General features: G+C 46.7%; 1 protein-coding gene across 3 annotated transcripts in view; it reads left to right on the forward strand.

Annotated features, from left to right (window-relative positions):
• Positions 1–23,212, forward strand: part of GRAP2 (GRB2 related adaptor protein 2) — an 83,558-nt gene extending 60,346 nt beyond the window's left edge. Inside the window, exons 1-8 of one of the 3 annotated variants that reach the window (XM_067559036.1) lie at positions 3,912–3,919; positions 6,318–6,420; positions 9,292–9,383; positions 14,194–14,313; positions 15,523–15,691; positions 17,715–17,846; positions 19,635–19,754; positions 21,338–23,212. In XM_067559036.1, the coding sequence (XP_067415137.1) occupies positions 6,343–6,420; positions 9,292–9,383; positions 14,194–14,313; positions 15,523–15,691; positions 17,715–17,846; positions 19,635–19,754; positions 21,338–21,517 (891 nt within the window). In that variant the 5' untranslated portion in view covers positions 3,912–3,919; positions 6,318–6,342 and the 3' untranslated portion in view covers positions 21,518–23,212. Of the gene's footprint in view, positions 1–3,911; positions 3,920–6,317; positions 6,421–9,291; positions 9,384–14,193; positions 14,314–15,522; positions 15,692–17,714; positions 17,847–19,634; positions 19,755–21,337 lie in introns of those variants that run through there. The other 2 variants (XM_067559035.1, XM_067559037.1) reach the window with 2 other exon arrangements.
• The last annotated feature ends 690 nt before the right edge of the window (positions 23,213–23,902 follow it).

Below are 23,902 nucleotides of genomic sequence, written 5' to 3' on the forward strand. Positions count from 1 at the left end.
TTGCAAGGTGCAGGAGGCTCTGCCAGGCTCCCACCTAGGAGCTGGGACCAGGCAGGACGCAGGCAGCTGCTACCCAGCTTCCCAAAAAGCCAGAGGCTGCTGTCCAAGCCGGTGGCTGCTGACTGGTGTCCCACGAAGCCAGCAGCTGCCACCTAGCTTCCCAGGACTGCCGTCTACCTCCCAGCTAGGAGGTGGGACTGGGCGGGAAGCCAGCGGCTGCTGCCCGCCTTCCCCAGAAGCCAGCGACTGCTGCCTGCCTCCCAGCTGGGAGCTGGGACCGGGCAGGAAGTAGGCAGCTGCCGCCTGGCTTCCCCAGAAGTTGGCGGCTGCCACCTGCCTCCCTTCACTGGGTTTTTCGACACGTACCCCCTGGCTGTGTCGCGCGTACCCCCAGGTGTACGCATACCACAGGTTAAGAAACTATGGACTAGATGATATAGCGGTCCCTTCTGACTTTAAACTCTGACACCTGAAGTACCCAGAAAGGCATAACAGAACATGTCACTTAGCATATATGGATGCAACCTCACTGGCTGAAGCTGTGGGCCTGATATATATCTCACAGACTTCAAAATCACACTCTTCTTAAGGTCAGCATCATTGAATAAGTGTCCTTCCTGCAATCATGCCCCCTTGCTGTGATCTTATCACACTAGGCTAAACAAAGTTGAGCTTGGACAATAAATGAATGAAAGGCTGCCATAGAAAACCCTAGTGATGCATCTGATGAAGTGGGTTGCAGCCCACGAAAGCTTATGCCCGCAGAAATGTGTTAGTCTTTAAAGTGCTACAGGACTCTCATTTTTCCTAGTGATGCAGACAGTGGTGTTGGTGACTTAGTAGGTGGAGTTCTTCCTCTTGAGTCATTATTACTCAGCCCACGCTCCAGCAAGGTGCTGGGGGGATGGTATAAATTATCGGAGCACTGTATTTCAAATGAGATGAGCTTTATCATCTGATCACTTGTGGTCATTAAGTAGCCCCTGTCACTTTTCATAAATGTGGAGGTGTTAACCTCAGTGTCCTGGCTAAAGTCCAACTCACGGAATTACATGTTCAACTGGACTAAAATATATCCTCTGTAGTTTCAAACGGTTAAGTTACTTTTCACTTCCCTCCCTTTGACTCTTCTGTAGTGTTGATAACACAGAATGGCGCCTGCATTCTACCCTTAGATGCAGCTGCAGTTCAGTGATGTGGTGAAGGGTGATCACTAAAGGTAAAATTCACTTTGTGCAGAGCCAGCACAACCTCTGTGCACTAGTTAATTCATATTCATGCCTTAAATAGGGGTTAAGAACCATGAGAATGACCACACTAGGTCAGATCAATGAATGTGACTGGGTGCCTGGATGGACCACACTGAGAATGCCACTCTCAAGGCAGACTGCAAGAAATAGGGCCAACAATCCCCAAAGCTGGTGGTTTATTCTATAATTAGATTCACCAAACCAGTAACAAAGAACTTCTCTACACACAGGTTAACGAGAAGACAAATACATTCGCTCTTAGACATTCCAGCTCTTGGTTGCTATCCAGACAAACAGCTCCAATACAGTGAGTGGTTACTAAAAACCCATTTCATCATATGTGAGGTTCTTTCTAATCTCAAAGGATCAGACACACATCCCCTGGTCAATATGAATCTCAGATCTTACCCAAATATCCCACTATCAGCCAATCCTTAGTAAACTAACTAAAGATTTAATAATAAAAGTAAAGAAGAGAGTTATGAATGTTTAAGGAATCATATACATACAAGTGATTGCAAAGTCCTTATATCAGGTTTATAGGAGTGATGGAACAGACTGCTGACTTGTAAAGTCTCTCTCTCTGGTAACTTCCAAAAGACTGGAAGTTCCTCAGTCCACAGTTCAAGATGCTCTTTTTTAATTGTAAATCCACAGTCAAGAGAATTGGAGCAGTAAAGAAGCAAAATGGAGTTGTCTCCAGTGTCTTTTATATCCTCTGCCATGGAAATTTACTGTCCCAAACAAAGCCCACAGCCCAGGTGCCTGGAAAGTTACTAGCCCAAGATGCAGTCTAGGGTCACATGTCCTTATATGCTTTGCTGGCTCACAGGAGCAGCCATTGCTCATATTCTTTCTGAGGTGTCCACAGGAAAACCTTACTGGGCAGGATGAATTTCTTCAATGGCCAGTTGTGAGCTGAGTGTCCTTGGTGGACCATCAACACATAGTTGTCGAGTCCTGATGTAAATCTATCTGGAGGGTGTCACGCAGGAACAAAACCCATGTTGGAGATACATATACAGAGCCAATATTCATAGCTTTGGATACAAAGATGATACATGGATTTAATCAGGCTAATCATACTTGATAGATTATAAATTTTCCATTGACACTTTGCATGATACACTTTGTGCAAGATTTGTTGCAATTGTATAACAGTGGTAATATCAATGCTATAAATGGTCATCTTTAATCATACAGCGTCACAGGCCACACTCGGTCAGACCAGTGGTGCATCTAGACCAGTATCCTGTCTTCTGACAGCGGCCAATGCCAGGTGCTTCAAAGGGAAAGAACAGAACTGGGCAATCATCAAGTGATCCAGCCCCTGTTTTCCAATCCCAGCATCTGGCAGTCAGGCCTATGCTTAGTGGGACTTAAGTGATGCGTGCGCCTTGAGCTTTCCCTCTGTACTGGGGTGATTTTTACCCAATATAGTATATACAGGACTAAATTCTACCTTCAGTTATTTCAGGGGTGGCCAAACCACAGTTCACGAGCTGCATGCAGCTCTTTTATAGTTAAAGTGCGGCTTGAGGAGCCCTCCATGCTCTCCCCCCATTCTCGACCTATGAGACTGGGGGGAGGGAGCTCAGGACTTCTGCCCAGCAGTGGGGTGATGAGGCTAGGGGCTTCTACCCAGTGGCAGGTGCCTCCTGTGGGACTGGAGCTTTGAGCCCTGGCAGGTGCCTCCTGTGGGGCTGGAGTCCCAGCAGGCATGCCCTGGCTCTCAAACTTCTGAAAATTGTTTTATATGCCTCAGAGGATCAGTAAGTTTGGCCACCCCTTATAGCTAATGGAGCTGTGCCATGTAACTGAAGGTGGAATTCGGCTCACAGTCTGTAAAGTGCTCTGATATCCTTTGGGATAAACGATGCTTGAGAAAAGTAATTAATGACAAAAAAATAAAACCTCTTTCTGTCACACAGGTGCCGATGGAAGTCATACACATGTAGAGAGAGGAAGAATGAGCACCTAGCAGGAAAGCTTTCATAAAAAGCCCAGCACTGACCCGAACAGTATAAGGAAACTGGAGATACAAGAGGAGGGAGGAATAGGATCAGAGATGCAGGGCTGGTTTGAAGTTCAGGTTATGAAAAGTGGTAGGCTGCAGTTCAAAGACAGGATTATTGACCAATGGTGCTTTAGTAGTTGGTGGGGAAAGAGTTTAAGGCCATGGTATTACTGCAGTACTGATTTATCAACCCAGCTGACACTGCGTGTGATATTTGAGTCACTTCTAAATCTAGCCTCTGGCAATGAAAAACACATTTAATCCATCTGTTAGATTGTTTGAAGAAGTGTCTGTGTCTCGGTCTCTGCCCAAGGTTGGAATTGCTAGAATTGAAAATAAGTGAGAGAAGAGCCTTTAACCATTTCCCCAATACTCCTCCTTTTGGTGGGCATGTCTCAAATATCACTTTTAACTGTCTGGATGTTGAAAAATGAAATGAGCTTCTCTCCCTGCCCCCAGAAAGAATCACTGAGATTTTTAATTCCACTAAAGAGCAAAAATCAAAGAAAGGCTTTGTATTCAAATAGTAGGTTGTTTTTAACTGGGTGTCTCAAACTGAGATTATTGCTCTGCATTTAGGAGTTCGAGGATGTATTCACCCAGCTGCTGGTGAGCTGTCAGTGATCTTTACAGAGCAGCTCAATGCCTCAAGGTAAAACACTGAGAAACATGCCATATTACAGCAATTCTGCTTTGGTTGCTGGTGTTTTCTTTAGTTATCGCCCCATCATTTGAAGTAATCATTATTAATAAGGGATGTTTACATGAAAACAGAATCTTTGTTTTCACAGTTAACCCAATGGCTAACTTGCTCCCCCATTTGAAATCCAAATCCTCCACTTGTGACATCACAATTATCATCACCACATGAAGTTGTGTGATTTACAAGCAGAAGATAAGGACTCCAGTAGCTAAAATAGCATGGCGTGCTGCAGGTCACGGCTGAGTTGCATTAGCAGAGCTATGTTGGGGACCCAAGAATAGCATGGGCAATTGTAGCTCACAATTGAGGTGCATTGGCAGGTTGGTGTGATGACCCAGGACTGGGATACCAAAAGGAACCATGGTCAGAACTAAGGTGCATCAACAAATCTGGGGGTGGGGAGGAGAGAGAAGGAGGTGAACAGGACTGGAATGGCAGGAGAATTTGCAGGTTGAGATTGAGGCATATTGGCAGAACATTAAAATGGTGCAGTTCACTACTGAAGTGCATTGGCAAAACTCCGATGGGCAAGGGAGATACTGCAGGTCAGGACTGAACTACATTTGTACTGCTGTGTGGGAGTTCCCAGGACTTAAATAACACAGATGTCTGTAAGAGGGATCATGTTGAACTTGCAGAGCTGTCTGTGAACAGCCACACACCTTGCCTTTATTCTGTCTGCCTCATGTTCAGTCACGTGAATTCAAATTCACCTCAGATAAGCAGCAAAAAAGAAAATGCCGAAAGAAACCCTGGAGAAAGCATGTGAAGATCCTTTTATATTTGGGAATGAAAGAAGACAATTCTCAGTCTCTAGTGGCCCATCAATTTAAATATGACATTTTTCTTGCATAATTCTGAGTCTTGTTCAGTGCCAACACTTTTGGTCTTTCTCAGTTCTGCTATGAAAGACAACTCAATGAACCAAAGTTTCTTTAGAGAGGCTGTTGGTGAGGTTTCTTTCCGAGGTCCTCTGGATAATACTTTTCAGATAAGGCAAGATGGAGAGTCTTCTCATCCAAGACTGGATGCCTTGAGAGAGTAAAGATGGGCTATGGAGCCTTTAACTTCCAGGTCACTTTGGTTGCAGTCCAGCCTGGGTTAGAAGTGCTGAAAGTTATTCCCGTATGAGAGCTGTTTGGTGGCCATCATGAATGGAGTTCCAGGAGCATCTCTAACTGGGTCCTGGCAGGATGTGTACCTACATCACAAAAATACACCAATCCTATTGACACTAGCCACTTCCTGCCCTGTCACTGGCCGCGTCAGCAGACAGGTCACAGATTCAGGGAGCCATGGAAACTGAACATTCCTTTTCATCCTAAAGATGGTCCTTCCAGGACACATCTCAGTTCCGTTCGCAAGAAGTGTTGACTAAGTGACGCTTGCACTGCCCCTTCCCATGCTACATCTTTCCTGCTGATAAAAGGAAGACTCTGGTTTGCAGGGCTGTTGGTATGGTACCTTTCAGCACTACTAAACTAATGTAAGATATGAATTCAGGCTCCAGAAATCTGGGCTATTTGGGCACATATGTCATCGTACTCATGTGGCTTAAGCTGTAAGTGTTACAATTTGATTTTCTGCCACCTCCAAAAGAGAGAGTACAACCTTTCTGCACACAAGTTCTTTCCCACACTGGAAATCAAGGCTATCTATGTCAAAGCCTCTGTAGGGGAAGGTCTTTCTTTCATTCTTCAATATAGTGTTCACTGTCCAAAATTTTTTTTTTAATTGAGAGATCCTCCTTTTGCCCATAGTTAGTATCTCTCCTGGGATAATAAGTAGACCATTGTGCAGGATGAGTACCTTCTTCTGCAGGGTGATGGGATCACTTACATCACAGGGAATAGTTAACATAACCATTCTGTTATTACTTACATTGTCATCCCTACTATCAGTCTGCTTGGGTGTTGTGTGCAAATTTACATCATAAGATTGTTGGGTGGAGAAAATGGCCTGTGGGAAACAGATTCTGCACTGGTATGTTTTCAGTCCTCTTGATGAAATGTGAACCACTTATATGAATTTATTCCAATGCCCCCATCAGCCGTGCCAGTTAATGGGATCATTCCCAGCTGGTAACTTCATTCACTCCAATAATGGTTTGTAGGCCTAAACAAGAGCTTACAACACAGGATACAGGCCCAGTGCCCCCAGCAAGGGACTGTTACAGATTAACCAACAGGCTGGTCTCACTGCCCCTGGTACCCTGGGTGAGAAGTGATCACAGCACCAACAAACAGTTCACAGAGTCCTGAGCAAGAGAAGAGAACAGTCCCTTCTGTGAGCTAGACTCAGAAGTCCCAGCTCCTCCCAGACAATGACATACTTGTATCTCTTCCAGCTTTGCCCTGTCACCAAGGCATAGGATGGAAGCCATTGCCAAATTTGATTTCAACGCCTCTGGAGAGGATGAACTGAGTTTCCGTGCCGGGGACATTCTGAAGGTAAGTGCAGCCCAAAGCCCCACCAAAGGAATCCTATTTAACCATGTGGCTCCTACCAGATCCCACTGCACCAGCACTTCCATCTGTAACATAGGCCGGCCCAGATGTTCACAAACTATGGTCCAGATACCACAAGTGTTCCATGGAGTGCTTGCTGGAGGAGACCTGGCTGGTCACATAGTGCTTGCCACCCTCCTTATTTCCAGCTGTTAAATTGCCATAAAAGATGGCTAAAGCACTTTAAGTAACTTTCCTGATATTACTCTTCCTTTAAGGAATTACTGTAGTTGCCACAGGGATATTATATCACTGCAAATGGAGTGGGAAGTATCCACAAGATAATTCCTGTATGAAAACCTTTGAGAATCCCTGAGCTAGTATATTACATATTACCCCCTTCAAAATCGAAGAAGTAGAGGAATGCTAGAGCAGGCGGGTGAACATCAGAAATATAGCATGTGAAACACAGTCTACTTAATCCTTGTTTGTATTTGTTATGGGAGAATTGTTCTTGTTAGCAGCAATGAGGATGAATCCACACAGCCTCATATAATTTTTTTTACCCACTCTTCCGTCTACAACACCCTGTATCATAGTCACTGCTGCAGCTGAAGATGTCTGAACATGACTCATATAGGTGCTCACCAGCTACACTCCTTAAATGGCCAAAAGGAGCGTTGTTGAGTAGTGAGATGTAACCACTCAGCTCTGCCAGTGCATCTCTGTCTTGGCCTGCAGCACTCCCAGCTATTCTAATTCATCATGATCTATGAATTCTGAGCTCCCCTCTCAGCTTTCCTTCGATCCAGGCCCCCATTTTTCACTTTACTCTCCCCGACATCCGTTCTTGAGGCTTATGGCAAATGTGGTTTCATCCAGAACCCACCAAGGTCAAAGGGGGGATCTTTCCAGAGTGACATGAGAGGTGCTATGGACAAATCCCCCTTCTCCTCTTTAGGGTGGTTGAGCACTTCCCCAGAGTAGCACTCCTGATGCTTCCTCAGCTCAAGCTCAGTCCCCGTGCCCCTGCTGCCTCCACCTCTGCACTGGGAAGATTGTACATCTCGAGGCATTTCTTTTCATTGAGAATTCACAACTGGAAAGCCAGATGTTGTTCTCTCATTGTACCTCTTTCTCTTTGAGGTGACGCAACTCCCTAGCAGCCAAGGTCAAAGATATGACAAATCAAAGTGTGTAACATAGCACACACGCACTCATGCATCCTACCCCTACCTGTCCTCCCAACTCTGCTTGTGCAACCTGCTGGGGTTTATCTTAACTGATCGATGAAGGAGATAAGGTAAACAGTATTGATGTGGAGATTAAATGAACAGGAAGTGTGAGGCCCTGAACCAGCAGCAACAGGAGGAAATCCACCACCCCTGCTCTGAGAGAATGACACAGAGGGGCCTGCCTTTTGCGCACCAAGAGCTTGCAGGTGGATTGTGCCGGAAACCTAGCTGCTAGCAGAGCAGTCTCCAGGCATGAGGGAAGAAGGGGTTGCTGATATGCAATCATATCCTGTATAGATGTTGAGCCATAGAGGAGAAAAGAGTTGAACCCCTTTTGGTTTGCTTGGTGCAGCACAACGGGACCTTAAATCAGGCCCACCATCTGGGGGAATCAACTGGCAATAAGCTAGGGAAATCCTCAGCTACCCATCCAGAAATCCTCAGCTGCCCATTCCCTCCCTTTGCACAGGTGTAAGGGCTACACCAGGGGTAAGGCAGGCGAGAATCAGCCCCAGAGGTCTCAGTACTGTCAACCCCAAATGTTTAAAAACATGAGTCAGGTCCCAAGATAATGAGACTGGCTTAAAAATCACTAATTTTTTTAAATTATATACTTTGGGAACTTTTTATTTGCCTTCTGTTTTCTGAACCTCTAGGGGTCATGCTTCAAGCTTTTCCCTACAACCACAAGGTCTAGAAACTTCCTTTTTAAAAAAAAAAGAAAAGAAAGCTGAGATTCCCAGGTAATCACTTGCCTCCTGGAGCTGGAATTTTAAGAAAAACACCAAATACCACAAAGCTTGCAATAAAATCATAGCCACCGGCAACACTGCTAGCAATATGCCACCTGTTCCTGCACCTCTGGTTCAGCCGAATGGGGTGGAGGCAGAGCATAATGCAGTCCAGCAATCCTGGTCAGTGGAATGTCCTGAGGGACCAGCCCAGCCAGCGATAATAGGCATAGCCCTGAGGCTGCTCCAATTTGCAGTATAGGCTGGCCCCCCTGCAACTCCCAGGATCTAGGGAGGCAGAATACTGGCTTTGAACCACCTTTGCCTCCTCCCTTCACATGCTCTGGGGTGAGCTCTGCACAGCTGAGGATTCAGCCCACTAATTCTAACACACACAATGACATCCAATAACACAGACTGAATCACACACACATGTATTCCTATGTAGCAGAATTTTTCAGAGCTTTTTCATCTCTTGTCAAATTGGAACACTCCGATGCAAACCATTAAAAATGACACAGAAGTACTCCTTAAATCCCCACTAAGTCCTTCATAGCTGAACTCCTCCATCACGTAGGCATTAGAGATGTGCGGCATACATCTCCCGGCCTCCTAGACAAGCCATCAGGAATATGTATAAAACTAACAAGCAGTCCCTGTAATTCCTCCATATCTTCCTCATTGTGGTATTTGCACTGAACTGGACTTCAGCTACCAGTCCTGCTCCAGTGTGCATGTGGGGGGAAGGAATGGGATTCCAGGGCTCTTGGCACCAGCAAATCCGATCTAGGCTGTTTTTATCCTTCCAAATAATTCCAAACTTTCTTTCCTTTTCCAGTAACTTCTCTCTCTGGTTACCTTGTTTTTTCCAAGGAGGTTAATTCATTCATTTTGTCTCTCTGCTGCAGATTTTAAGCTCCCAGGAAGAATGGTACAGAGCTGAGCTCAGAAGTCACGAGGGATATGTCCCCAAGAACTTCATAGATATTCACATTCCTGTGTAAGTACAACAGAGATCATGTGCCTTTCCCTTGAAACTTGCAGGGAATTTTGTCATATGTGTGCACATCTACACTTACTGCAGCATGGGTAGAGTACAGACACTGCACACCCAGCTAGCACAGGAATAAATAGCAGTATAGAAGGTGACAAGAGGAGAGGAGAGAGCCATACACGCCTGAATGTCCAGGATGTTTACCCCTCACAGGCTCTTTACATAGGATTACCATATTTCAAGTTCCCAAAGAGCAGACACTGCTGGGGGAGAGGGAAAGTTGGGGGGGAGGGGGGAAGGGTACATCAGCTGCCACTCTCCGGCCACCATGCTCTGAAGGTGGCGCCGCTGCCAGCAGCAGCACAGAAGGGTGGCAACACTGGACTATGCTACCCTTACTTCTGCGCTGCTTCAGAGATGGGTGCCCGGCCAGCAGCCACCGCTCTCCAGCCGCCTAGCTCAAAATCACGGACATTTGTTCAGCTTTCAAAAATCAGGCCAAACAGAAATCAGAGGACCAAAAAAAGAGCTTATATCCAGGAAAACCTAGGCGTATGGTAACCCGCCCACGCAGTGCCTCCCATGTCTACGCTGCTGTTTTTAGCAGTGCAGCGTCCTGCTGCCTTCCTGCTACTGAAGCTTTCTCGTAAGAACATAAGAACGGCCAGACTGGGTCAGACCAATGGTCCATCTAGCCCAGTATCCAGTGGTGTATGGAGGGTCTCCAGTGCCCAGGGGCCAAGCCTACATTTGTGCTCCCCCCAACCCTCACGCCCCCCCCCTTGGCGCAGGGCAGGAGGGGTCCTAGCACCACCCCACAGCTGCCCCAGGAAGAGGGGGTCTGTATCTGTGGGTGGGGGGGAGTGAGACGGGGGGAGGCACAAATGCAGGCTTGGCTCTGCCACCCCCCTCCACCCACACTTACCCGGCGCATGGTGCCTGCTTCTTCTGCTGCAGCCCCGCAGCCCGGCACCAGCTTGGATGGGGCGGCCTCACCCCCCAGCCTGGGGAGGGGGGCTGGGCCGGCCCTTCACAACACGTGGGGCAGAGGCACTGAGGGGTGCCTCTCAGAGCCTCCTGTGCCCCCCGCCACCCACCCGTCGTGAAGGGCTGGCCCAGCGCCCCCCACCCGCACTTACCCGCTGCTCCAGCCCCGCAGCTCAGCACCAGCTCAGATGGGCGGGGTGGCCTCATGGGGCAGAGGATGCAGGAGGCTGAGGGACAGCTGCTCCCGCTTCTGCTCCTGCCCCCCCCCCCTTGCGCATCGTGAAGGGCCGCCCTGGTGCCCCACACTTTCCCACCGCTCCAACCCTGCAGCCCAGCACCAGCTCAGATGGGGCAGCCTCACCCTCCAGCCCGGGTGGGGTGGTGCCGGGTCATCCCTTCATGATGGGCAAGGGGCGCAGGAGGCTGAGGGGCAGATGCTCCTACTTTCCGCTCCTGCATTGGGCTGCAGAGCTGGAGCAGCGGGTAAGTGTGCTCCGGGCCAGCCCTTCATGATGGGCTGAGGCTCAGAGCTTCCTGCGCCCCCAGCCTCCTGCATGTCGCGAAGGGCCAGCCCGGCACCCCCCTGCAGGCTGGCGCCTGGGGGCCTGGACCCCCTCCCTCCCCTTGGTACACCACTGCCAGTATCCTGTCTTCCAATAGTGGCCAATGCCAGGTGCTTCAGAGGGAATGAACAGAACTGGTAATCATCAAGTGACCCAACCCTGTCATCCACTCCCAGCTTCTGGCAAACAGAGGCTAGGGACACCCAGAGCATGAAGTTGCATCCCTGCCCATCCTGGCTAATAGCCACTGATGGACCTATTCTCTACAAACTTATCTAGTTGGTTTTTTTAAACCTATTATAGTTTTGGCCCTCACAACATCCCCTGGCAAAGAGTTCCACAGGTTGACTGTGTGTTGTGTGAAGAATTACTTTCTTTTGTTTATTTTAAACCTGCTGCCTATTAATTTCATTGGGTGACCATTAGTTCTTGAGTTATGTGAAGGAATAAATAACATTTCCTTATTCACTTTCTCCACACTAGTCAAGATTTTATAGACCTCTGTCATGTCCCCCCTTAGTTGTCTCTTTTCCAGGCTGAAAATCCCAGTCTTTTTAATCTCCCCTCACATGGAAGCTGTTCCATTCCCCTGATCATTTTTGTTGCCCTTCTCTGTATCTTTTCCAATTCCAATATATCTTTTTTGAGATGGAGCAACAAGATCTGCACTCAGTATTCAAGATGTGGGTGTACCATGGATTTATATTGAGACATTATGATGTTTTCTGTCTTTCCTTTCCTAATGGTTCCCAACATTCTGTTAGCTTTTTTGTTTGCCTCTGCACATTGAGCGGATGTTTTCAGAGAACTGTCCACAATGATTCCAAGATCTCTTTCTTGAGTGGGAACAGCTAATTCAGACCCCGTCATTTTATATGTATAGTTGGGATGATGTTTTCCAGTGTGCATTACTTTGCATTTATCAACATGGAATTTCATCTGCCATTTTGATGCCCAGTCACCCAGTCTCTGTTGCCCTCCCCCCTGAGCCTTTCACAACATGTTCAGCTACACATCGCAGTGACAAATGTGGCGCAGACTGTTTTTCTCCCTGGCATGTAACTACATATGTAGTGCCTTTACTCTACATGCTGCCATAAGTGTAGACACAGTCAGTGTGTGTGTTTAGCCAGCATTTCCTCCCTCGTGCTTTCTTAGAGCATGGTGCACTTTAATACAGGCAGGGTCTATGGCAAAAATCCACACACTGACCTGTCAATGAACCTTATTCCTGCCGTGCAGCACCCCCTGATATTTTAGTTCTGACAGTCCAAAACTCTGTCACTCTCAAATGACTCCCTTGTTACGGTTGCTTAGAAGGATGTTGCTAGGATGTGGTAGGAGCTACATCTTGCTCTTCTCGGGCACAAGGAGAATTGTCAATGACAAGGGGTCTTGACAATAGTGACAAAGAACAGGTAGAAGAGGAAGACTAGGGGCTTTCTCTCTGTAAACAGGATATAGAAATGTAAAAGCCCTCCCTCTAAGCTTTGTCCTTAATAACCTCCCCACCGCCCCCGTGTGTATGTGACTTTCATTGTATCCACTAGAGATCAGTGTGATGATGCTACATGAGAAGCAATGTCTATCGTCTAAACATTGATTGTCACTGATGATAACCCAGGTTAGATAGATGCAGGGGGGGGGCTTTTCCCCACACTGCCAAGTGTGTTGCCAACTAAGATTTATTATTGTTGTTGTTATTTCTGTATTATTACCCCGGTGCAGGTGTTAGAAGAGCTGCTCCTGTAGGTACTGGAGGGATTGGTCTCTCTGTGAATGCCTGTGCGCCACTGCCCCCTGCTGGATAGAATTTAGAAGACCTGTTTGCAGGTTTCGTTTTCTCAAGAGAAAAATCACGAGAGATCCTAAAAAATCATGGGATTGGCCCCAAAAATGTGTGTGTGCACATGCGTGCGCGCAATGTGTTTCGATCTGCCTTTGATTTCTGTACTTCCTCTGCCCATCCCCAGAGTGTGTGTGACAATTAGTATTGCCCATGCTCCCAAATGGATTAGATAAGGTGATTTTGGCCCCTGCTGCAGGAGCTCTCACCTCCACATCTGCCCGTCCCTCCCCTGCCCAGCAATTCTGCCCCCAAACCTCCGTCAGTTGTGCCTCCCATCAGTTTATCTTCAACCCCCATCAGTTCTGATGCCCTCTGTTCAGCCCCTCCAAACCCACGACCTGTCAGCACAGCCCCCCCAGCCTGACCTCTTCTCCTCCTGGTGTGCTCCACCCCCATCTGCCAGGCCTGGGGGTCTGCAGCAGGGTCATTGCTCCCCTCTGCCCCTTCCCGCTGTTACCAGGCTGGCTGTGGGGGATATGAGGGAGGAGCAGAGGTCCCGTCCTGTGCCAGTTGCTCACAGGAGGTCCAGGAAGAAGGAAGCAGTGAGCCATCCTGGGCTGCTGAGGGTGTCTGTTCCCTCCCCTCCCCTTCTGTGAGACTGGCTTCATACAGCTATGGGGAGAGGGAGGGAGCTCTTCCTGTAGCATCTTTGATTGGTTGCCCATTCCCAGGTGGTGGGCAAGTGGGGCAGGCAGCCAGTCAGAGGGCTTAAATTCACACAAGCTTTTGGGGTCATTGCCAGACTGGCTCCAGCCCCAGAAAAAATTACGTCACTGGTGGAAAAAATCCAGAGAGTTGATGATACGGTATGTGTGTGAAATCCACCTGCCGGCTGAGCTGTGGCACTTTCTCTGTTAGCTCAACAAGCAAATACAGGCATGCATTTTTGGCACCAAAGTTCTGTCCCTCCATGCTTCATGCACATGGTGAGCTGAAGTGTCTGTGCCACAGGGTGTTACGCTAGCAGCTTTTTCCTGGCACGCTTGGAGCAGAGGAATCAGACCATTCATTATGCATCTCACATAATAATTACATCTTCACTAACCTTTCTCTCTAACACACACAAAGTATGTAATAGCTGGGCTGAAACATTTCCACTTTGATCCTTTTCTGAGCAGCAGCAGCTCCACATTTTAAAAGCTGTTCAGGCTGGACACTGGAAACAGATGGGGGAAGGAAGTTGTTTGGTCTTCGTGAAGGGCCATTTTCCTCATCTCTGTTTCTACAAACCATACCTTGAGGGCATGCATTGTTAGCAGGAGATAGGTCTATGGAATCCCCCTCTAGTCCCTTTCCCCTCTCCTCCCCCTACCTCTGTTCATTCACTCTCTCTCCCAACCCTCCTTTCACCGCTTCCCTTCTTCTTCTCTAACTCATCTTCCTTATTCATATGCATGTGATTTATTCCCCTTGACAGCTGGTTTAATGAAGGGATATCCCGCCATGAGGCAGAGAACTTACTCATGAGCAAGGAAATTGGCACGTTCATCATCCGAGCCAGCCAGAACTCCCCCGGTGACTTCTCCATCTCTGTCAGGTACCTGCTACTTACAGTATCTTCCTACCTTGTTTCTGGTTAATGCTGTCCGTAGCCTCCTCTTGACAGGATGGCATTGCCTTTTGGGAAGAGTCTCTGATGCCAATCGATGGGAACAAGTGAGGCATCTGCTTCTCAAATGTTTCTTCTTCCATTAAAGTGACACAGCAAATACCACTTCCCAAAATCGCAACCCCAGCTGTCCTGCTTCTTTTGAAGCAGAGCAGAGGGCATTCTGTGGACCATCTCCCCCAGTGCAAAATGTGTGCCTTCCAGGTATGTTGTTTGCATGATGGCTTTAGCTACTGGCCGAGAATTTTGTTTAATATGCATTAGGAGGTGACTTACACCATTAATTTATTTCACATAGGCCACTGAGCAGCCACCAGATGGGAATGACTTTCAATCACTGTTGACCAAATTACACAGGAACCAGCAGCTTAACAATTATGATAGCAAAAATACTTAGCATTTACATAGCACTTTGCATCCTGAAATGCTGCATGATCATTGACTAATAAATCAAAAAGACTCCAATTCCCAGCCCCTTGGGCCTCTTACTCCCTATGCTTGTTTCCCTTTTCAGCCACTTTTTCTAGTCCAGCCATTCCCAGCCTTTGTTTCAAACCCAACATTGCCCCCTCCTGCGTGGGCCCAGCATGGCACTGGGACTGCAGACGTTTCTTCAGAGGGAATCCATTGTTCCATTTGGCGCTGGTGGACGTTACGCAACAAGTACGAAGGGGTAAATCCCAGTCCTTGGCCTCCTTCGCCCCATCTGGTCTAGGGATTAGCCTGAGGAAAAATGCCTCCGGTAAGGTTATAAACTGGCTGCGCCCTTTCCTGAGAATCCGTGCAGATCCAGTTGTAATGAGCACCGTGCTGCTGCATTACCCTCTTTTACATAAGATGTAGAATGAAGCTTGCAACCTTTTGTGGTCATGAAAGATCCCACGACCCTTATTTCGACAGTACTGATTCTACCATTTGACCATGCAGCTGCGTTTTTGTGGTTGGTGAGTGATTCCTTTACATACAGGGTCACGTTCAGATCCAGTGTATCCAGGTGCAATTCCACTGACTTTGCTTTTCCACAAGTCCGAATTTGATCCAGATTCTGCAAAGAACTTTTGGGATCTTTCTGGATTACCGATGTTCAAGGAAAGTAAAGTTGTTATCATCTGATGTTCATCTTCCCCTTGATCACAGGCATGAGAATGATGTCCAGCACTTCCGGGTGATGAGGGACACAAAGGGCAACTACTACTTGTGGACAGAGAAATTCCAGTCACTAAACAAGTTGGTGGAGTACTACAAGACCTCATCTATCTCCAGGCAGAAGCAGATCCTCCTGAGAGATGGGAGCCAAGGAGAGAAGGTACACCCCGGGCTCTCAAATAATCCCTGCAAAACCCAAGAGGAGAAAGCAATCCCATTGGATGAATTTAGCACTAGAATGTTGCCTCTGGAGACCTTGAATAGAATCCCAGCCAGGTCGCTAGGTCGGAGGGCCTCTCAGCCTAGATTTTTGACTGATTGCGTCATTAGCACATTACATAACTTACTGTGATTTGCTATCTCCATTTACGACAAGCTGAAGTCTGCAGTAGGGAATGCTGCAAATAAGGCATGAAGGGCTTTGCCAGAGCTGTGTAGAGGCCCAAGGACTGGAACTGCAGGAAGGGGCATTGGCACAGATAAGGGGAGCCATGTTTAGCTTTAGGGAGGAGTGGTACAGAATAACTTGAGGAACACTGAGGTGTTCAGGGGCTTAGGGAAAGAATAGAAGGGGACCACAGGGCAGGCTGAGTTTATTGGCAGACAGGTGACAGAAGAATCTGAATTTGATTTCTTTCCCTCCTTGAATGGACTCTGGGTGCTGCCATTGTTATAGCTGAAAGTTTGACTGGATGGGGGAATTGCTTATCTCTTATCATTTACAGAAATTAGCAGGGTATTGTGGAGGAATTGGGGACAGGATGTAGAAGGGGTGGCAAAAAAAAGGGCATAAAGTTGTCCCAGAATTCAAGAGATGTGGGCACAGTTTGGGAGTTCAAGGAAGAAGCAGCAAAAGATGTTTGTGGAAGCAGGGAAATCCCTGTCCACTGAATGCCCATTTGGTTGTATGACAGGAAAATGAGGGAACGACACAGCACAAGCTGCCAGCCATTGCACACACAATGCTGTGAGACAGAGAGAGAAAAAAAACACATGGTAACTACAGTAACTCACTGCACTGCTTAACCAGGATACGGACTGTGGCATTAAGTTACCAGGATGTGTGGGTAGAGATAAGGCAGATAATATATGACTTTGTTCACTGTGGCAATAAAGTTTTATAAGCCGCATGTAGGGCATTCTTTTCAGTTCCAGAAGGGCGATAGGATTTATTTCTCAATCTGATACAGGGTCTCATGTTGTTGACTCCTTCTAGACCACTTATCTGGCTTTTTAAAAAGCATTACCAAGATGTAAGAGAGGCCAATATAGGAGAGAGCCAAGCGCAGAGGATAGTTTGCGGAGGGCGGGAGATATTGTATTAGTAAAACAACCTGTTTAAGGTGGCTCAGAGCAGGGAGGAAGAGGGGATGACATTTGTGCCAAGATGTAGACAGGTAAACGAAAGAGATGGGGCGGGGGGTTTGCAGCCATTGTCCCACCCATTTGCTGTGTTGATGACCTTGTCTGGGTTTGTGCTGGGTCTTGGGCCATGACTGGGGGCTTATAGGCACTCCAGCAATGATGATAACAATAATTAACCATAAGTAGATCCAGGTGCAGAGACAAATTACATCTAAGGCCAGAGACCTCAAAAGAGCTCAGCTCCTTTTTTAGGCACGACAATAAATGGCTCAATTTTCAAAAGCACTCAGCCCTTTGGGTGCATGTTGGGTGCTGAGCTCTCCTGAAACTCTGGTGTCATTGTGGGTGCTGAGCCCCTGAAAGTCTGCGTCAGCACAGTTCACCAAACAAAAAAAAACACTCTTATTTACTGTGGGGAAGCAGGCCCCAGTCATGCTCTTCTCTTTATGTTCAGAGGGGGCCTCAGCCACACATGCTAGTTTACTGGAGGGAACATGGGGGCCCAGCTCACCTTGTGGATGCACTGGGGGACAGATGCAGGCTCCAAACCCATTCATGTATTTGGGCTCAGAGCCCCAAATCCCCATGTGCACTTCTGAGGGGGAATGGCTGTGGTGAAGATACAAAATCCAGGGTCCCAGATTTGTCAATTTGTTCAGTGGAACAGGAGTTCTCCTTTGCATAGACTCTAGGGTTAGGGAGAGTAGTGGGAAGACAGAGATCTGGAGAAGGAAAGGGATGGGGTACTGATTACCAGAGTAACAGCAAGGGGGCAGTGGGAAGCAGACCTGGCCCAACCTTTATCACTCTCCCCCCAGGAGAGGCGTGGTGGGAGCCTGGAACGAGGGGCCCAGGAAGGACTCCGCCTGAGTGGAGCGGCTGGAGAAATCCGAGCACCAATGTCCAAAAGATACACAGATCACTCACCATCCCTGCAGCAGCAGCAACAGGTATCACTGGGAAAGAGGATTTAGTTGGGCTGAGCCCTGGCTCCAGGACAGGCTGGTCTATGCTCACTAGATGACAGGCTGTTTACTGAATCGTTTAAGTGCATCGCCATGACTGCTTCATGACTCTTTCTTCACATTGTGATGTAGCATCAATGTGTGGTGTCAGCATGGTGACATCTGGTGGGCTGAAATAAATATGTCATCTATTTTGTCCTCTGAATATCAAGACTCGTGGGACAGACCTGCAAAAATCATATCTCAACAGGCAGTGACACTGTAGCTGGAGGACTGGAAACAACAAATTAAGTGTTGAAAAAATGGCTAAATATGGAGAACTGTTATGTCCCAGCTGAGCTTGGGACAAGACTAAAAGTCATATTGGGAGCACAGAATAACACCGCCCCACACACACACATATCTAGGCATGCCTCTCAAGTCTGTAGGACAAGTCCAACTCTGCAACCAGTTTATTTTGCTTTGTTGTGGTGATAACATTGAGCACCATAATGCACGTTGGGAATAGGAAATGAATTGTTTACCATTGAGAAAGTTTGGTTTCTTTGTGCACTTTCCACTTGCTCCCTGTTTCGGATGTGAATCCTGGGTTCTCTCTTTCTCTGCTAGGAACTCCTGGTGTGTGGTCCTTCACTCCTCAGGCTTGCCAGAGATGGTGAAGGTGCATGAGACAAATGCTCTTATCATAGGGATAGGGGGAAAAGAGCAGTGCATGGTGCTGCCTTTATAACCATTCCATATTGATTTGGGTGGGAAATGGCTCCCACTGGGGAGGAGGAGCTGCCTCCTGTATGTAGCTAGAAATGCTGCAACAGTATTGGCCTCATCTGAGGAGAAGATTGGTTCTGCTAGGGGAAGAGATCCAAAACCAAGCCTCATAGGGCAAGTCCCACTATAGGAGGGCCAAGAACACTTCAGAATTGGCCAGTTCTATCATTCCATCATTCAGGAGCAATGTTATATAAGAAGACTATTGGTAGAATAATAGAGCTTTTTACAAGATTGGAGCCTGCGCTCTTTGTGACAAATCTGTCAATGAGTCATATTTGATAGAGAGCAGAAATACTTGTAAGAGAAAAGTATACAAAAAAATAAATCCTGCGTCTCTAAAGTCAGACTGAGGCTATGTCTTCACTGACGGCAGCAAATTCACCACTCTCAGATCAACTTATCTGGATCAACTGAGCGGTCAGTGAAAACCCACTCAGTCGATCTAGAAGTAGACATATTAAGACCACCTTCTCAAATGGCGTAGCGCTGCGTCAACAGGAACGTGGTTCCCGTCGGCACAGTGCAGTGAAGACGTCGCACAGAACAGAAGCACAGAAGTCGATGGGAGTTACGCAAGTTTTTTGCGTAGTTTGCGTAACTCCGGTCGACTGCCGCCGAATCTCTGAGGTGAGTGAAGACAAGCCCCGAGTTTGACTCACTCTAACACTTCCTGCCAGGGACAATTGACATACAAAGTGGAATCCAGTCACACTGACCTTTTAGGCTGACTAAAGTACAGGCATGACCAAAAAGGGCATTTGAAATGCTAGGATTTGAGAAAGGAAATTGGGGAGTCCTTTCTTATTAGGTGTGTTGCTTGCAGCCCAATGAACATGTGGGAAACAAACACCTAATAAATAGGGAAAAGACATTACTTGGAGGCATTAGGTGACATATGTACTGACTGGATCCTGAAACTCTGGTACCCAGTAACTGAATGCTCTCATTCCAGTTGCACAACTGAGTATATTTATAGCTCTTCTCTTGCACCTCACTTTTTAGGACAGATGTGGTGGGAGCCTGGATAGGAAGGATGGGCTTCAAGGCCTCAGAGACCATGGAGAAGGGAGTGCAGCATCCATGCACCGGAGACATACAGATGCATCACATCCACAGTCACAGGTAGGTGGTTTGCTATATATGCCCGTCCTCTACCTGATTCCTTCTCTCAAAGAAACAATCAGAGAGTCTAGGAGGTTTACTGTTCTCTGGGAGAGGTCAGGGGAGGAACTGTGTATACCTAATCTGATGTTGCACATCCCTGTCACCTGTTTCTGTGATGCATGATCTATTACTGTAGGCCCCAGACACTTAAGTTCTGCTTTGGGAGTGTATATGTTGAAAGGGATACTGGGGGCTCTGATACTGGGGGCTCCTGATACTGGGGGCTCCCATCCTCCTGTGTCTCTCTTACTGTAGGCCCCAGCAGACCCCTGCACTATAACATTGTAATACTGTAATACAGATCTGAACCAACGCAGGCCTAAACCCTGGATAACACAACAGGAGGCTTAAGGGTTAATTTTTACACTGAAAAATAAAACAACTAGGCAATATAGATAAGGGAATTCTGGACATACTAATTGTTCATGCTACCCCAGGATCCACTATGGTCATTAACTGAAGTAAGGACATCCTGCTCAAACATTCTGTAATTTAACATTCATGATATATTAGAACCCTGCTGTTTGTTACTTCGAGTGGATGTTTGGGAACATCTTAAAACCTGATTCTGTGGTAATTTACAAATGCTGGGTAACAGGCCCAATGCGTATCAGAAATGTGGCTGTGTAAATCAGGGGTTCAATAAGAGGACAAACAAGATTTAAGATTTCTACATATGTATTCCTTTTTACTAAAATAGTGTTAGTAAAATTGGTATAAATATAAGAATTTGTATTAAATTGGTAAATAAGGTAAAGACAAAATGTTATTAATGGAATGAAATAATAATGTAATAATTTTTAGTAAGTATGAATGAGGAATAAATGTGGTTTAAATGTTAAAATAAGATGGCAAAAAAGCAATCACTGAGGCAATAACTTCAGCCTCGAAGGAAGGAGGGAGAGGAGATGAGATGCTTTTGTTTTAAGAACCTTTATGATCCACATGGCCGAAGATCGAGATAAGGAACCCCGGAAAACAGGGGGGAGTTTGCAATCCCAAAACAGGAACAAGATAAGATGATAAGGTGTGAAACAGAAATGCAAAAATGATGGAAAAGTTGTCACCCCTGCAGCATCAAACGTAATTGATGATCACATCAAACAAGACCATCTGACATAACAAATCCATAGATCCAAATGGGGATGAATTATTATATTAAAAAAAAAAAAGAAGAAGAAGAAGAAGAAACCTGGACTTTGGGCTCGTTCTGCATTCCCCAAGGAGCATCGTGTCACGACCGACAGAGCCTGGCTCCAATCTCGTGCCTGAATTACCTGGCCAGTAATTCAGTATGAGCAACAAGGAACTGGTAACTATCTCTCTCCTGCAGAACTTTGTGTGTGTGCGCGTGTGTATGCATGCGTGTGTGTAAAATATTATTCCCGCTCTACTTAATGGGGTCCTGATGGCTCTTCCATTGAAATCCATACCGGCATCATGGTTTCATTTCCTGGTGTTGTATTTTTTTGCTGGTTTTGGTTTGTGTTGTGGGGGAGATTCATAAGAATTGTGACTGACCTCTCCTATCTCCTCCTCAGCAAACACTATGGGTCCAAGCCCTGTATGACTTTGAGGCAATGGACTATGATGAGCTAGGATTCCGCAGTGGAGACATCGTAGAAGTCCTGGACAACTCTAACCCCTCTTGGTGGACAGGGCGCCTGCGTGGCAAATTGGGTCTCTTCCCTGCCAACTATGTTACACCAGTGACCCGGTGAATCTGCAGCACTCCAAGATGGCTTGGGAGGGAGCTGCTCTGGTGTGTTGGGGACAGAGAGAGCATCTTTCATGCATTTGGAACATACAATGTTTTTATTACAATAATAATTTATTGGCAGTTGATCCATTGGTTAGTTGATATTAAAGGGACCTCTGAAGAGGGGTGGGGTTTTTCACTCCTTTTACACCCAGACGTTAGAGGGAGCAAGAATCCTGGATTATTCATGAGGTCTTGCTCGATCCTCCCTGCACTGCCATCCCCTGGGCAAAATGTTGCTAACTCAGACCTTGCTAAATTAGATAATTCACATGGGAACCCACCTCAAGCAAGGCAGGATTCAACTTGTAGACAACCCCACCTCCACCACCAACTGAGCACCCCTTTTTGGATCTTGCAATATGCCATCTAGCAGAGGAAGGGATGTGGTCCCATGAACTGTTGTGCAGAGCAATCCAATGTGGAATCAGTATGTGGGGAGGGAGAGAAACCAAGTTCTTTGCAGCTTCTGATAGACCTGCCCTCATGCATTCCTGCTCATACCACACATACTCCTGTCCACTGTCCAAGCTGCCTTCCAAGATATCCTGCACTTTCCATTAAACAATCTGGTAAGGGGGCCTTGCTTTTCAGCCAAACCAATAGTCACCAGCTGGGAACATGGCGGACATCACCAATAGTTTTGTTTTGTTAAATTGGAATGTTTTAGTGGTATGTTGCTGCCTAAAAGTCCTTCTATATTTTTGAGAATCTGGAATTCCTGTGTTTATAACCCTGAGTTGCTGGTAACGTGTGTCATCCACCTCTGTTTGTCTATGTGAACACACACACACACACACACCCATCTGCAAGGGTATTTGATGGTTGTGAGGAGGGCAGAAGGCAACCATACCGGGTTGTGTGGCATCGTGCTGCCTTTACAAATTGCCCCAATTTCAGTTCTTTGATTTTCCACCCATCCCTCTCATGGCCTCCAGCTTCCCCATGCCTACCTTCTTTGTCACCTCTTTTCTGTATCCATTTCTCTGGTCTCTTGTTATGAATACTACAATATTGCCAGAAGTAATCTCCAGCTAGCACTGAAGTATTTTGGTTCAATTTAGAGATGCCAGATTCCACGCAGGGCAACTACTCTACTTGTGGGAATGCAGTGAATAAAGTTGCAGTCATAGAACAGTCACCTCTATATTCCTGTTTCCTTTGAATTAAATAAGGTAAATGCCCAACACATTGGAAACAAGGTTGAGATTTTACAAAAAGGAAAGTTGTACAAATCACCAGTTGTGATACCAATGAACTGTAAATACAAATGTAAAATAATCAAAACCTTGAGCCGGAGAATTGGGTAACTGCTACTCGTGCAAGTTTAAATTCAGCAGGCTGCCTGAATAAAATAGTTTCCTACCATGTTTAAGACCTCAGGAGTCAGCAAGGAAGTGCTGATTTCAGTTTATCTGGAGAGAAAGAAGACACAAGGAACAAAACCAAACCAGACTCATCAGTAAAAATGGGCTTGATAAAGGGTAAAACCAATGAAAAGGAAAGAAAATATAAAAAGACAAGAGGAGCCAGAATGAGTGCCATCCAATGACATGACTGAAATACCATTGTCACAAGATGTGCGACATTTGCTGTTCTTGAGCAGTAAGGAGCTTTTCTGGAATGCTTGAAAACTGTAATAAGAATGGACTGTCAACAAATGAAGTAAAGTTAAAAAAAATCTAAATATGAAGAAGACCCTTGCTTACAGAGACAGAAATATGTATTGAGCGCTCAATAGGCATTTGGCCAGGGTCATAATTTAGATAGGGTGGAGTTGGGGGGAAGGGTGAATTGAAATGTGTGACCAGTTACCATGTGTGAACAATTCAGACACCAGGCCCAGAGATCAGCTTTGCTCTCTGAAACCTTTGGAGTTTGGAGCCCCATGGGGTAGCTTGGAGCATCTGCTCCCCAACCTACACAGCCTGGCCTCAGGGACCCATCTGTCTGACTGCAGCTCTGCTCCAATCTCATCCACTGTCACACTCCCTTGCCATTGATTTGTCCCAGCATTTGGGGGCCAGATGCTGTGACTGGCAAGAAGTATTAGTTGCTAAGGGATCAATGAAGTGGGAGATTTGACATGGGTCTTCTGTCTCACATGTGACGAGTGAAAGGTGCTCAGTTTAGTGGATGTAGGCAGGACTCTACTCTTGTGAGTGTGGTGAGAGGGCTGGCTCGGGATTCAGTGGCTGAGAGGAGCACCATCACCTCCATAAACAAAGCCAACATCTCCCTCCCACTCCCCCCAGCTTAGATTTTAGGGCAACACTGGTCCCAGCTCCCCTGTATTGAACTGAAGTGCCTACTCCCAGCCCAGAAGTGGTTTGGGGGCTGCTGTCTT

The sequence above is a fragment of the Emydura macquarii genome, unplaced genomic scaffold, assembly GCF_026122565.2.
Source record: "Emydura macquarii macquarii isolate MOO-44397 ecotype Brisbane River unplaced genomic scaffold, CSIRO-AGI_Emac_v2 contig_2205, whole genome shotgun sequence".
NCBI lineage: Eukaryota > Metazoa > Chordata > Testudines > Chelidae > Emydura > Emydura macquarii.